The sequence below is a fragment of the Chaetura pelagica genome, unplaced genomic scaffold, assembly GCF_000747805.2.
Source record: "Chaetura pelagica isolate M959 unplaced genomic scaffold, ChaPel_1.0 scaffold219, whole genome shotgun sequence".
NCBI classification, from domain to species: Eukaryota; Metazoa; Chordata; class Aves; order Apodiformes; family Apodidae; genus Chaetura; species Chaetura pelagica.
In genome coordinates, this window is record NW_009954552.1 from 3,609,925 (window position 1) to 3,624,905 (window position 14,981).

Here is a 14,981-nt window from a genome sequence, read left to right on the forward strand (position 1 = left end):
TGTGTGTTTGTCTTATGAATGCTTTCCCTTCTAATCATATGGAGAACAAATGGTATTCTAAAATTCAAACAAGGCAGTTAAACCAATAATGGAGCCTAGTCTATCTGTTAGTGGTAGTGGAAAACAAGTGAAAAGAGAAATGAGGTTAAGTTTATCCATAAGATATCTGACTAAGTTATCTCAGAATAGTGTAGTTCATCAGGGAGATTGTGTATAGCCTTATTGCAGAATGCGCAGTAAGTTTTTAGAAAATAAGAGTTCAGATTTAAGAAGACAGATTTAAGAAAGTCTCTGGCTGTGCTTTTAATGTTGGACTGTAGAATGCAGGTTATGATATCCAAGCCTGATCTAGTGGGAGGTGTCCCTGCTCATGCAGGGATGTTGGAACTCGATGATCTTTAAGGTCTCTTCCAACTCTACCATTCTATGATTTTATGATTCTATAAATAAAACAGAAAAATATATGTCAGATAAAGAAAGGTTAACTTGATTGTTAAACATTTGGAGTACCTATGTTAATTTTTTTTTTTTTTTTATTAATACCGTATCAATCTTCATTGTCAGCAGTACCTGATTTTATTATCTGCCAAAGTGATGTTTATATCCAAAATGAAGTATTTCTTTGTACTGGCTTCTCTGATCAGGAATGATTACTTTGTTTCCTGCAGATGGAATTAACTAAAAGAGGACTTCAGACATCCCTCTTAGTAAAAGCTCCAGAAACAGGAGAGTTACTTGTGAATTTTGATCCTCAAATATTAACTTCATTCAGAGAAACAGATTGCATGGCTCACATGTGCCTTGAAATCCCGCCATTTGCAAGTATTATTCAACAGAAGAAAGACTGGTATAAGAAGATTGTCAGCAATTTGCACGTGGGTTTATTTTAGTAGTTTTATATATCTGTAGTATACATTAAGATATCCAGGTTCTATACCTGTGGAAGAGCAAAAATGAAGATCAACTATTATTCATTATGAAGACATTGCCAAATCTGTTTTTTATATTTATGACTATCTTGAGGCTCTTTTAAAAAGAATTTGTAGTTTTGTATTTTATGTGAAGTCACTTCAAAGATGCATCGGTTTAGGGAAGCTCTGCAGAGCTTGGGAAAGAGATGTGGATGGGGAGGAAAGGAAGATTATAGGATTCATTTGTCTGTTGCCTGCTTTCTAAATTATAAGCAATTTATCTCTCATCCAATAATGTAATCAACATTAGATGCCCTTTGTTTTGAGCTGGGAGGGAGAACAGGTGGTATGCCTTAAAAAAGTGTAAAGCATCCAACAAGTAGCAGTATAGTTAGTGCACCAGACTTTTACTCAGATGTCTGTGGAAGAGTTTAAAAGAAAGAGAAGCTAAAACTTGCCTTTCTCTCATCTTTTAAATCCTTTGGATCATTTTGTCTGCTTGTGAACAGACAAGATACTCGATGAGTCGAGATGAGGATTCAGAGTTACATGTCCAGAAAACTATAGCTTCAAAGGCTTACTTGATTCTGAATTGAGAAAAAAAGTCATATTAAGTAATACAGTTATTGCAAGGATTTTTTTTTTTTTTTTTTTCAAAAGATGTGCTACTAGAAACAAAAAACTATAAGTTCTGGTAAGGCTGGTCTTACCAGAAAACAGATGAAAAGTTCACTTAGAATCAGTTTTTTTCTTGGGCTTTTTGACTCCTGAAATTTGCAAACCTTTGTGGCCAGCTGGACCAGGGAGGTGTTTGTCACTTTGTACTCAGCATTGGTGAGGCCACACCTCAAATACTATGTCCAGTTTTGGGCTCCTCAATACAAGAAAGACATCGAGGTGCTGGAGCATGTCCAGAGAAGGGCGACCAAAGGGCCTTGAGAACAAGTCTTATGAGGAGCAGCTGAGGGAACTGGGGCCATTTAGTCTGAAGAAAAGGAGGCTGAGGGGAGACATCACCCTCTACAACTACCTGAAAGGACATTGTAAAGAGGCAGATGCTGGCCTATTCTCTTAAGTAACTGATAACAGAACAAGAGGAAATGGCCTCAAGCTGTGCTAGAGGAGGTTTAGGCTAGACATTAGGAAGAGCTTTTTCACTGAAAGGGTTGTCAAACACTGGAACAGGCTGCCCAGGGAGGTGGTTGAGTCACCATCCCTGGATTTGTTTAAAAGTCATCTGGATATGGGTCTTGGGGACTTGGCTTAGTGCTGGACTTGGTAGAGTAAGGGCTAATGGTTGGACTCAATGATCCTGAAGGTCTTTTTCAACCTAAGTGATTCTGGTAGTCTGTGAAAGAGCAAAAAATAGTGAGCTTCTGCCAAAAATAATGAAAGCATTTTCCAAACAATTACTTATAAATTCCTAAGAATTTCAGAAAGAATTTTCTTACATTATGATAAATATGTTTATGGGAAGAGGTTAAAATCAGTGTATGTTAACGAATGTTTTCGTTCTCCATATATATCAGGTGATGTTGGCAGAATATAAAAGAATTAAACTGAAAATACAACAACCTATTGAACAACTGATGGCTCCTTGGTTAACAAATGTAGATGATGCTATACAGCCAGGTGTATTGTTACTGACCTGGACATCCTTGAATATTGAGAAATATATAAGTACAGTTTTTTACAAGCTAGGTAAGTCACTTGCCTCCTTTGATTAACTTCTGCTTGTTTGTTTCTAAACAGAGGCAAGCTATGATTTTAACCTTACTATCTGTCCTTTGTATGATTTGCACTTAGTTGACTTATACATGGAAGAAATCAGAATTTTCACCTGTCCTGTACTTCATGAAACCTCTGCTGTATAACAGCACCTTCTTTTTGTATCAGATATTTGTCAAATTTTTAGTAATATGGATGGGATGCTATTAAGGATTAAACGAAGCTTAAGGTAGTGTGCAAAAAGTCCTGTATATTCTATATTCTCAGAATGATGGCGACTTTTAAAAAGAGCTCCTAGATTTCGGACTTTTCCCCATCTTGCCTGTTGTTTCTCTAATATACAAAACAAGTTCAAGGAATAATATCTCGGTGGAGTTGGCACCATCACTGGCTTTTTACATTAACTTTTTTTTAAACATCAGTCTCTTTGAAACTAATGTACACACATCTTGGGCAACAGCTTTAGAAAATAGATGAGCTTGTAGTATTTTCAAAAGTTATCAGAAGATTGTGCTGAAATGTGTATTGTTTCTGAAGACAGCAAGTTCCTTGTGCTTCAGCTTAATTATTACATTTAACAGATTTTGTGTTTTGAAATTACGGTAAGTAGTTATAGTGGGAATTTTCTGTATTTGAAATGGCAAATTAAAATACATTTTGGATGCTAACCTGACATTATGCTCAATTTAATTTTGAATAATACAAGTAGTTTGAGTCTGAAGCAGCCACCTTACTGCTATTTCAATTTCAGCATTGAAAACAAATTGCTATTAAACTGTGAAAATTCTAGGGATTTTTTTCTGTTAACTATTATTTGGCTTCTAACATCTTTTTAAAGAATAGACATTTTATTTGTCAGAAGTTTCTGTTAGTCGGTTCCCCAAGTGGCAGCTATCTCAAGCTATAGGAGGAGACATATTCCTAGACTTCAGTTGAATTCTAATGTCTTTGTGTTTGAAATGCATATAAAGGTTTAGATATTTGAAGTAAATTCAAGATGTGGAATTCATGTAATTTTGAATAGGCTAGTTTGTTGAAGTAAAAATTTGAGCAGGACTCTGCAAAGACTATTGTTTCAAACTTTTAAGCTTATCTTGAATCTTCTGTTTGTTTCAAAAGCTGACCTGGAGTTATTGCTTGATCGAGTTAATGACTTGATTGAATTTCGCATTGATGCTGTCCTTCAGGAAATGAATAGTGTGCCACTCTGTAAGTTGCCAGAAGATGAACCACTGAGCTGTGAGGAGTTTCTCCAAAAGACTAAGGTTATTAGATAAAAGTTTCCTAAAGAAGAGTTCAATGATTTTAAATTGAGATTATTATTTTTTTTTAATGAGATAAAAACAATGCAGAATTAATGTGTGGGAAACTGAAGTAAGGAAATCTTAATTTGCATGAGTGGAACCTTAAAAAAGGAAACAAAGTACCAAATACAAAAAAGTCTGAGTTTAGATGTTTTTTAATCTTATAAACTTCAAGCCAACTGCTATATGATATTTCTTTTATTGTTTGATATCACCCAATTGAATGTTTGTCCTCTGTGATAGTATCTTTTTTTTTGGTCATTGTTGCTTGTTAAAACCTTTAAATAAGGGAATTGCCCATCTGATGCCTGTGAATAGCTCTGTAAGAAGTGCACTTTGTTGCCTGGGAGAGTAAATTCTATGGAAGTAATTGTGTGCTGAATATCTTTATTAATCTCCAGCTCTCCTGAATTGGTAATGCAATGTGCTAAATCTACTCACAAGTACTTGGGTGAAGGTGTTCTGGGAAGTGCTCCTTCCTTCACCCTGTCAAAATACTTTTGTTGAGGAGGATTAAATGTAGTTATAAAGTTAGTTAGAAAGCTGATTAAGCTAGTAATAAAATTGAATGTCAGAAGGATTTTTATGATGCAATAGTGAGATGTTCTGGCATTTTGGTTTATAATGTTTTATTTGTGTTTTCTCCTGGAATAAACTTTGTTTTGGAGAAGACTGTAGAAGATCATGCACATAATCTCTGGCCTTTTGTAGCAACAAATACTACAAATGAAAATTTTGTTTCTCTTAGCATACTTAAGTTTTTGGCTTTTCTTCTTTTGTCTATTGTTACATCTCACCTCGTTGTTAAATACAAAGTAAAACATAAAATAATATTTTATAGAAGTAATAGTGTTTTGTAAGCCTCACAATCCATAGTTGTTGGTGGGGTTTTTTTCATCTGTTTTCTGTTGATCCTGCTATGGCTTTTCTGATAGAGCTGGTACTAAAATGTATATTCACTAAAGTGAAAATAAGGGAGAGTAAGAACAAAAAAACTTCTCAGAACTGTGTGATAATTGATATTGTTTAATACTGATCTTCTGCAAGAAAACTTGAACTGCTACATAGCAATTACATTACAGCAACCAATCAATTTGAGTTAGCAGAGTAAGTGGATGTACTAACCCCAGTTATGGGTACAATGAAAACAGTAAGAGTGTTTGTAAGCTATTGTAGCTTTTAATTAGAATGGGTTAGAAATAAATTCTGTCACACGATGGATGTCTTCAGGTTTCCAAAGAAATTGCTGCAACAAAAATAGTTTTACCATGGTAAAAAACCCTCAAAGTACTTTGTTTAGTAGTAGCTGTGATATTGCAAATCAGATCTGGCTTCTTTCTCTACTAGACTGAATCATTGATTTTTAATTAAATAGAGCTAGCCAGGTTTGATTAACCTTAAAGAAATAGGAGATAACAAAAAAGAAAACAATTAAAAGGCAATTATCGTTAAAAATTATACCTGGCTAAACTGCACAATACTGTAATATATTTCTGAATTTTATTAAATCTCATTATTTGATTCCTTCTCCCACTAGTTAGTAATTTTCTTGTTTCTTCTAATCTTAAATACAGTTTTTGATAGATAGTATCTCATGTCTAGCTGTAACTGGGAAATATGATAAGGCTAATATCCTTATGGCACAGCCAAGTAATTTAAAGTGGCAATGATTAAAAGGAAGTTTAAATCTTCCATGTGTATATTGGAAAGTTATGAAAATTAAGAAGCATTTGCTTTTGGAAGCCCTTTAATGGAACTAGGCTTTAGCAACACCAATTTGTATACTATCTAAGGATGAGTCGTGTGATTTAGTAAACAAGCCACAGCTATTTTGAAAGACGTTTATGATGTCTTGTTTGGCACAGCAAAGAATCCAATACTAAGTAGTTTGGATCATGCCAATTTAAAAATAATGCTTTGTACTGATCTTGTTTTTCCCAAGTCTGAGGTCTTGACATTTGTGTTACTGAAAGCTGCTATGACTATGAAATAGAACCAGGAAGACATATGCTTGTTTTGGTTTGGTTACAGGAGCTCTGTATAAAAGGTTCTCAGGCTTTACATTTAAAAAGCTCACTTGTGGAAGAGGCTGCTAATGAAGTGATTAATATGTTACTTGACACTGAGGAACCGGTCAGAAAAGAAGACAAGTTGGTTGTACCCACAGGGGAAATAAAGGGAAAAAATACAGGTAAGAAGAGTGTGTTGTAGCTCTGTGCTTAAGTGTCTTTTGCATGATGATAATGTATGTTGAGGGATGTTGTTGTTTAGCTGACTGACCTGTCAATCATATCTACTATCTGAGGACTTTTATTTGAATTTGCCTGGATAATGGATCATCTAATAATCATCTATCATCTATAAATTAGGTCAATATTATCAGCCTAGCTTGCATGTTGAAATGTTAATGCCATAGAAGCATCTACTTACAGGCCTTGGTAAATTGCTGGACTTCTTAGAGAAATAATGTAAGAAATAATATCAATATTATGGTGATTATCATGCCAGTTTGTACTGAGTATAGGAGGAAGATCGGAATAAAAGGACCATTACACTGAGTTACAGATTACAAAGGAGTATAATCTGGACTTCTGTAAAATCTAGCTGTATTTCAGACACCTTTTGAGGTGTTGCTTTATTTTAAGTCCTTTAAGTCAATTTAACTAACTTGATTTATGATGTTATAGCAACAGAAGTGGAAAGAAGAGCAAAAAGCTTGACTTCCTCCTGCGATTCCACCGAAATATGGGCTGGACTGTCTACTCCAGCAAAGAGGAAGCAAATGGATTTAGAAATGTTAGAGGAAGAAGCTAACGAACTGCTCTCCTACTTCAATCAATGTAATGTTGATGCACTTTTGAAAGTCACTCGGAACACTCTGGAAACCTTGCGCAAACACATTCATGCATCTTCCATGATCAGCTCCTCAGGTGGCCGTATTGCAATACTTTGCTTTCTCAGTCTATAAAAAGAAATACGTAACTGTAATATCCCAGAACTATATAAAAACCAGCCACATATGTAAAAGAGGGGGGAAAAAAAGGGAGTCTGAATAAGCTCTCTTCTTAAATCGCAACTGACTACATGGCAAATTTTCAAAGGATTTATTTTTCCTGTGGCAGTAAGAACGTGTAATTGCGGTGCTGCTTCTTCTAGGACTCACTGTACTGTTTTGAAGCCAGACAGTACATTTGGACTGGGACTTGATAAGTCGTTACCCAATTGACCTGGTATTTACATAAAACTGCATGAAAAAAACAATAGAGAAAGAGATGTGTTCTCTCTCTCTTACTAATTGCCTTCAGATCTTTCTGTACTTTGGACTGTACATGTAACAGTCTTTTGAAGTGTTTTCTTGTTACATACTTCTAGAAACAAAACTAAAGGCATTATTTGTATTTGGTCTCTATTGCCTATAAGGCATACAATATTACGAGATTCTAAGGAGTGCATGTGCCCAATTTAATATGCTGACTGGGAGTACAAGCCAGATAACAAATTTTCCTGCTAAACAGAGTTTAGCTGCAGAGAACAAGTTGAAGAGGGCCTTCATGAAGAAAAATAGCATGGCACTTAGTTTCTGCTTGACTTTACCAATACCTCTTATAAATTATTATTAATAATTATAATTCAATAATTATAATTTAATAATAATTATAAGTTATTTCTCCTTAAGAAATTGCACTCAGTACTCAACATTGGGTTATATATCGGCTTATATCATAACAGTGCCTAGTGTGATCTCTTGAAAAAAATGTGAACAACCTTTTTTTTTTTTTTTGTCCTTGAATTTAGAAAATGACAGTGCTTCTAAGAAGAAAAGAAGTGCTCATCCTATAATTAGGACTAATATTAACCTATCTATCCCTAATATCATCATGACACCTTCTTTGGATGAGGTTCAACAGACGCTTAATAAAGCTGTAGGTAGTATTGTGAAAGTAATGAAAGGAGTTGGACAGTGGAGTAAGGAGAGAATATCCAAGGTTTGTGTCTTTAAGAGCCTTACTTAAAACTCATGTTTCAAAAATACGACAAATAAAAAATGAAATTATATTTCTTCCACAGAAGAAAATGTTAGAGAGAAAAGTGGCTCTGTTGCGACGTGAGAGCAGAGACAGCAATTTTGATGATGGAATGAAAGAAACTGAAAAGAAAAACATCCATGGTAATGAGAAACTCTGACATCACTCAGTATGAGTGTTAGATACATGTGATTTATACAGAATGTGTTTGAGGATATTGCATACAAAATGCATCAAAAGTGGTAGAATTAAGACTTAATAGATTTAAAACTGTCTCAGAGAAGAAATAGGATATAATAACAATTCCACACTTTCTTTTTGTCGTTAGAGACCAGGCTTGCCTGAAAATACATGTCTATGTGTGGATTAGAGTAAAGACATTTTTTGTGACTCTCAGAGAGTTGTACTGCTTTGGGTTCTACCTGCAGCATGTGAAAAGCTGTTAGGGTGCCAGCGTGGGCAGCACAGTATAAATTGTGAATGTGTTTGGAAAACAATTATAGTCACTGTCACTACACTAAAGATCTTCCATGATTTGCCAGTGTGGTTTGTAACTTTGGCATGTTCGAATGGCATTATAAACCTGTGCCAAAATTCCTTTAAGAAGGGTAATTTGAACTTAAACAAAACCTGGTATTGAATCAAAATGTCTATGTAAATTGCAGTATTAGTGGAGAGAGGATTGTGAAGAGGATTGAATAGGCTAAAATTTCTACAAGGATTTTGACTTGATCTGTTTTGAGATCAGACATGGAATTAAGTTATTGAAGGCATTAATTAAAGGAAATTTAAGTTTATATCTTTAGTTGCTGGCTTTTCCAGACTGAAACGGTTTAGAATCCAGGCAGATTAATTGTTCTTTGTACTTAAGGTACTTCAAAAATATATAGAATCTTTTTAGGTTAGTTCCCTCTTATACACCTAAAAAGTAGGAAAGTAATACTTGAACAGGTTAAGAAATCAAATTGTTTTTTTCAAAATTAAGAATTTCCCTTGCCCTAGATGAAAGAAGAAATTATCTTAGGCTCAATCTTGTGAATCTTGTCAGTATTTGCTAACTAATGGAATTTCCTTTTATCTTTCCTTCCTTTTGAGGACTGGCTATGATCACCTTCCTGGATGTAATATCTATTTGTATTTCAAATAATCAATTGCAATCTATCCCACATTATTTCAGAAAATAAAAATATTTATTGATTTGCTCAGTGCTGACATATCAGTAAATCACTTAGGTGAAGTACACAGGATAAACCTTTGGGTGGAGTGAGAGAAAATGAAAGATTATATTTGAAAGATTTGAGTGGAACTTGATCCAAGTATGACAGAGTGTGTAGATGAAACATGTTTCCTAAAATGGAGAAGCTTATGAATTTGTGACAATTACATTGGCCATCTAGACTTCTAGTTGCCTTTTTTATTAATAGCACAACTTAAAAATTCATGTGTAATGCAAATGATGCATGCAGAATTGCGAATAGGGCAGTTTTTGTCTGTATGAATTTGTTTGGCCTAAACAATACATCTGCCCTAAAAATGCTTTTGTGTTTGAATCTGTCTTTGTAGATAATGTGTCTTATGCAGCATCACTCAGTTTGTCTGATTCAGTGCAAAGCCAGAACTACTTCAAGTGTGTTTCAGAAAACAAAGAAATTATTAAATTAGTATCTTTACTCAGCACTGCTATTAATTCTACAAAAAGGGTAAGACTGTTGAGATGTTAATTTATTATCGCTATTGAAAGGCTATGAATGTATTATTGGGCAATATGGGTAGGCATTGAAATCAGTGATTAAACACATGAATGAATAAGTGTAGCATGGTGGATGGAAAACTTGTGGCTGGAAATTGGAAAATATGCTTTGAAAGTGTAACATGTTAAGTGTACTCTGTTAAAAAGTTATGAGGTTTTGAATATTAAATAAAGTAAAACATAGGTCTGATTAAAAATGTATCTCCAGTTGATAAAACATTGTAGGAAACTCTAGGTATAGTTGAATTGTGTGTATTACTAATATAGTCATTTACCAGTCACTATAGAACTGGTAGTAATTGTACAAGTTTATTAAATACAGTTTTATTCATATAGAAATTTTAATGAAGCAAGCATGACTTCTGGCCCATAATTAAGAGTTTATGAAGGCTTTTGGAAGAAAACTGTCAGCTTGACATTTGTTAAGTGCTACATAGGATTTGCTACTGGGGGCTAGGGGATAGCATAATTTCTTTGTCCTTTTATTATTCTACACACTTTGTAGTAACCTGTAGGTTTCGGACTGATATTTATTTTGGGGAACCCTGTGTTAGTTCCTCGTGGGGCCCATCCAGCCTTACAACGAAGCCTTGCCAGGTGGGAATTTTTGACTCAAAGCCTTGTAACTTCAATAGTACTAAAGCATAACTAGGATAATGACATACAGACTTGTGCTGAAGATTAACATGCAGTTGGTAATAGTGGATAGTTATCTTGGTATTTTGATACTCAAAATTTTATTGGAAGCTTATAATTTAGCCAGGTTTATATGCCTGCAAGCCCTATGTTTATCATAAGTCATGATGTGGAATATCTCTCATAGCAGTTACCTCTCATATACTTTTTTAATTAGCTGAGTGATGGTGATTTCACTTTGTCTGACATTTTCCTGAACTCCTGAGAACCAGAAAATAATTCTGTTGCACACTCCGTAAATGATATTCAAATCAAAGGTACTTGAATTTAGTGTTATCATCAGTGTTGTACAGGTAAAAAAAAAATATGTCTGGTATCTTGATTATTTCAGAGCAAATCAAGTTACTGCTGTGTTTGTTATGTTGGGCCCTGGAGATCAGGTTTGAGTTGCTAATCCAGTTAGAGATAGGGAAGGGCAAATGTACGGTACCCTAGCCTTATGGGAATATTTTACATCCTAGGATTTTACTGACTGAAGAATCAACTCATTGGAAAGTACTGTAACTGATTTGACACATTGAATGTGATTAGGATACAGTTCTTGGCAAGGCTTGAGATTCTGAATGGAACTTGCTTTAGCATAATTTTACCAGCAGCCAGTTTAGTGAGGTGATGCAAACTGCTGCACTATGGAGTTCTCAATATATTCTAATGAGCAGATGCTAAGAAATTATGTGCATGCTATACATACAATGCTGAGAATGTCTTTGAACTTTTAATGTGTTTCAGGAAGTTCTGACAGCTTTGGAGAGTTTTAGTTCTTACCGCCATATATGGCAGTGGGACAAGGAGGAAACCATTGGTAAATTAATGATGGGAAACCTATTCCTCTCTGAATTCGAATCTGAAATTCTGCATTTCCAAGACTTGGAGCTGAAAATCGATTCTGAGCCTGAATACATCTGTGTGGGAGCTATTGCACTGTACACTGGTAGAGTTCAGCTTTCCATTTTTCTCTAGAGACATGCTTCCTGACCCCTGTGGGAAGGAGAGATGGTGCTTAGTTTGGGATGAGAGAACTAGGTTAAAGATGGAAAGGAGAAAGCGAGAGAATGTTTGTTTGCTGTTTTGTCCGTAAGTGCATGCAAACAAAACACAGATGCAAGGGTATCTGTGAGGCTCAGCTGAAGTTTCTTCCCTTACCTGGATACTGCTGCTCGCTTGTGGGGTGGATAGATGTTTTCCTGTTCTTCTGTGACTGACCCCTACAGGTATTTTATGGGAATAAGATAATACGTTTATGTTGCTTTTCTGCTTGCCTTCTGTTTAACACAGTTGAGTGCAACATGCACATTGTTGCTGATTCCATTTTTTCTATGAAAACCAGACATCAAATCTACCTTTTTTTTTTTTTTTAAATAATTCATTTTTATTTGTAGCTCAGGTTCCACATCACCTAGCTAAATTTTGCATAAGCATTTTACACCAGTATAACAGAAAGAACAGATAGAAGCTATGATGAACTGTAAGAAATAAATGCGACTGTTTTTGCAGTGGATGTCAAATGTTTTCTTCATTATGAAAGGGTGTCAATCAAATGTCTTTGATTATATTGTAAGGCAAAGAACTAGAGAAACAAATTGGCTGTTGAAATTCAATGGACGTGAGATAGTTCTGATATTTATCAAATCAGAAAGACTGTCAGGGGTGAGAGCTAAGCATGGGAAGAGGCACTGTGTAGAAAGGAAGACATAGGAGTCTAATCTGCACAGGGAATTGATAGATAACTGGGCTGAAATTCTATCCAGCTAAAATTCTACGTAATGCTTATGTCATTATCCAGTTTTGACTCTTCTGTAGAGAACTGTGAGGAAGAAATTTGAGAAATTTAGAGAAATGGACTAGATTATTTCAACATTGGGCAGCAACTCAGCAAGACTTCAATTTTCTCTCTAAATGTTTGTCACTTGATTACACTGATACTACAGATAAAACTTAAAAAAAAATTAATGGGTTCATTAAATGTCAAATCAAACTTTCTGTTTCTTCAGCTTCCATAATCAAACTGTTACTTTCCTCTCCACATTATTCTATTTTTTAAGATTAATTAAAAAAAAATAATTTAGACTTGGATGAGAATATTAACTGATTTCTTAATGATATGTAGGACAGAAATAGGTATAATGATATACAAACAAGATGAGTCCAGCCTCATATTCCCAGTAGGAAAGGTGAAATATTCTGAGATTAGGAGGAAAGCAATCCTGAATTGCAAGCAATCCTATAAATTACTCAAAGATGCTAATGTGATTTCATCTTCTCTGTATGTGGATGGTTAGACTGGAAAACCAGAACTGGGAGCAAAGATAACATGTACTGAAAAAGAGATTAAAAGTACATCTTAAAAAAGATCTACAATATCTAAATATCTTTTCATTTTTCAATTTGTTTAGCTGATCTGAAGCTAGCTCTGAGAGCAGAAACCAAAGCCTGGATGACTTTGCTGGGGTTTCATTGTAATCAGAGGTACCGAACAGAGATGGAAGCCATTTTCACTTTTATAGAGGAAACCAGCAAGAAGTTAAATCGTCACATCAAGGATCTGGATGATATAAGAATTATCATGACAGCTTTAAAAGAGATCAGAGAGCTACAGATCTCAATAGACTCTCAAGTTGGGCCCATTGAGGTAGTTAACAGGAATGTTGCATATATGAGTACAGTTTCAACACAGTAATAATTTTCTGGGTTAAACTTAACAAGGCACTTTGAAAAGGTATGATTTAATATGTGCTAAATGTTGGGTGGAAAACCTGTTGTGTCCCTGTACACCTTTTTTTTTTTTTGTGGAACTCTGATTTGGACAGATGTAAACTTGTTGAGGGGAGAGGTAGTTTAGGGAATAGCGCAGAAATTGAGTGATGTATAGAATCATAGAATTATTTTGGTTGGAAGAGACATTTAAAGGTCACTTGGTCCAACTCCCCTGCAGTGAGCAGGGACCTCTTTAGCTAGATTAGGTTCTTAGAGCCCCATCAAGCCTGACCTTGAATGTCTCCAGGGATGGTGCCTTCACCATCTCTCTGGGCAACCAGTTCCAGTGATCCACCCCCCTCATATTAAATAACCTTTTCCTAATATCCATCCTAAACCTACCCTGCTCTAGCTTAAGACCATTGCCCCTTGTCCTGTAGCTACACACCCTTGTGAATAGTCTGTCCTCAGCTTTCTTCTAGGCGAGAAGATGTGAACAGAGATACTTAATGCAAGTAAGCTTTTGGTACTTTGTGGAAGAAGTTTATGTATGAAAAGCATTGATAGATTCCTGATTGCCCATAACTGGTATTGTCAGGGTTGTGTCCTTACTGTTTTAAGTTAAAGCAACAACACAGAATTCTTATCTACTAAATATCAATACCTAGTATTCTGTTTTGGAGATGCAAAACTTGTTTGCTCTCAAATAAATGTCTTGAACCTGTGTTTTCTGATTCTGTTTTCTCTGAGCTGATATAAATTATGGAATGCAGTGTGTACTTCTATGCTCAAATGACGGTAATGAGCAAGGAGCCCTTCTGTATTTCACAAAACACAGCTAAGATAAAATGTATCTCTCAGCCCTAGAGGCTGAAAGGATCTCCCTAGTTGTGTGAAGGAACAAAAATAGGACAACTAGTTATTGTGAAAAGCAAAATATATCTGCAGCTGGAACCTTCTGGGAATATGTCATAGATAATGGGATCTCTTTGGAGATAACGTTTTGGAAGTTCCTGCTAAGGCCTGTCCTGGTTTGGCATGTAATGAGCTCCTGATGTGAGTCCAGAGAATGGTCATGAAGATGAGGGACCTCGACAGGATTGAGAGGTGGGCCCATGAAGTTCAGGAAGGCCAACGTCCATGGTTGGAATAATCTCTAGCACAATTACAGGTGAACAGAGAATGGATTGAGAACATCTCCAAGGAGAAGGACCTGGGAGTGTTTGTTATGAGAAGCTTAACACAAGCTGGCAGTATGTGTTTGCAGGCCAGAAAGCCAACCATATCCCAGACTGCATCAAAAGAAGTGCGGCTGGCAGGTCAAGAATGGTGATTATTCCCCTCTACTCTGCACTCACGAGACACCACCTGGAGGACTGTGCCCAGTTCTGAAGCTTCCAACATGGGAAGGAGATGAAGCTTCTGGAGTGAGTCCAGAGTAAGACCACGAAGATGGACAGAGGGCTGGAGCACCTCTCCTGCGAAGTCAGGCTGAGAGAGTTGGGGCTGATCAGCCTGGAGAAGAGAAGGCTATAGGGAGACTTTAGAGTGGCCTTCCAGTACCTGAAAGGGGTCTATAGGAAAGCTGGAGAGGGACTTTTTGTAAGGGTGTGTAGTGATAGGATGAGGGGTAACAGTTTTAAGATTAAAGGGTGTAGATTTAGATCGCATATTAGGAAGTAGCTTTTTACTGTGAGGGTGGTGAGACAGTGGAACAGGTTGCCTGAAGGAGTTATGGATTCCCCCTCCTTGGAGACAGTCAAGGCAAGGTTTGATGTGGCTTTGAGAAACCTGGTCTACTGGGAGTTGTCCCTGCCCATGCAGGGGGGTTGAAACTAGATGATCTTAAAGGTCCCTTCCAACCGAAACTGTG

The 14,981-nt window shown here is 36.0% G+C and overlaps 1 protein-coding gene across 1 annotated transcript in view; it reads left to right on the forward strand.

Annotated features, from left to right (window-relative positions):
* DNAH5 (dynein, axonemal, heavy chain 5) overlaps positions 1-14,981 on the forward strand; it is a 113,720-nt gene that overhangs the window by 24,300 nt on the left and 74,439 nt on the right. The window contains exons 15-24 of the mRNA XM_010005105.1: positions 669-875; positions 2,441-2,612; positions 3,759-3,904; positions 5,975-6,143; positions 6,637-6,873; positions 7,739-7,929; positions 8,012-8,111; positions 9,532-9,668; positions 11,144-11,345; positions 12,808-13,043. Coding sequence (XP_010003407.1) covers positions 669-875; positions 2,441-2,612; positions 3,759-3,904; positions 5,975-6,143; positions 6,637-6,873; positions 7,739-7,929; positions 8,012-8,111; positions 9,532-9,668; positions 11,144-11,345; positions 12,808-13,043 — 1,797 coding nt within the window. The remainder of the gene's footprint in view (positions 1-668; positions 876-2,440; positions 2,613-3,758; positions 3,905-5,974; positions 6,144-6,636; positions 6,874-7,738; positions 7,930-8,011; positions 8,112-9,531; positions 9,669-11,143; positions 11,346-12,807; positions 13,044-14,981) is intronic.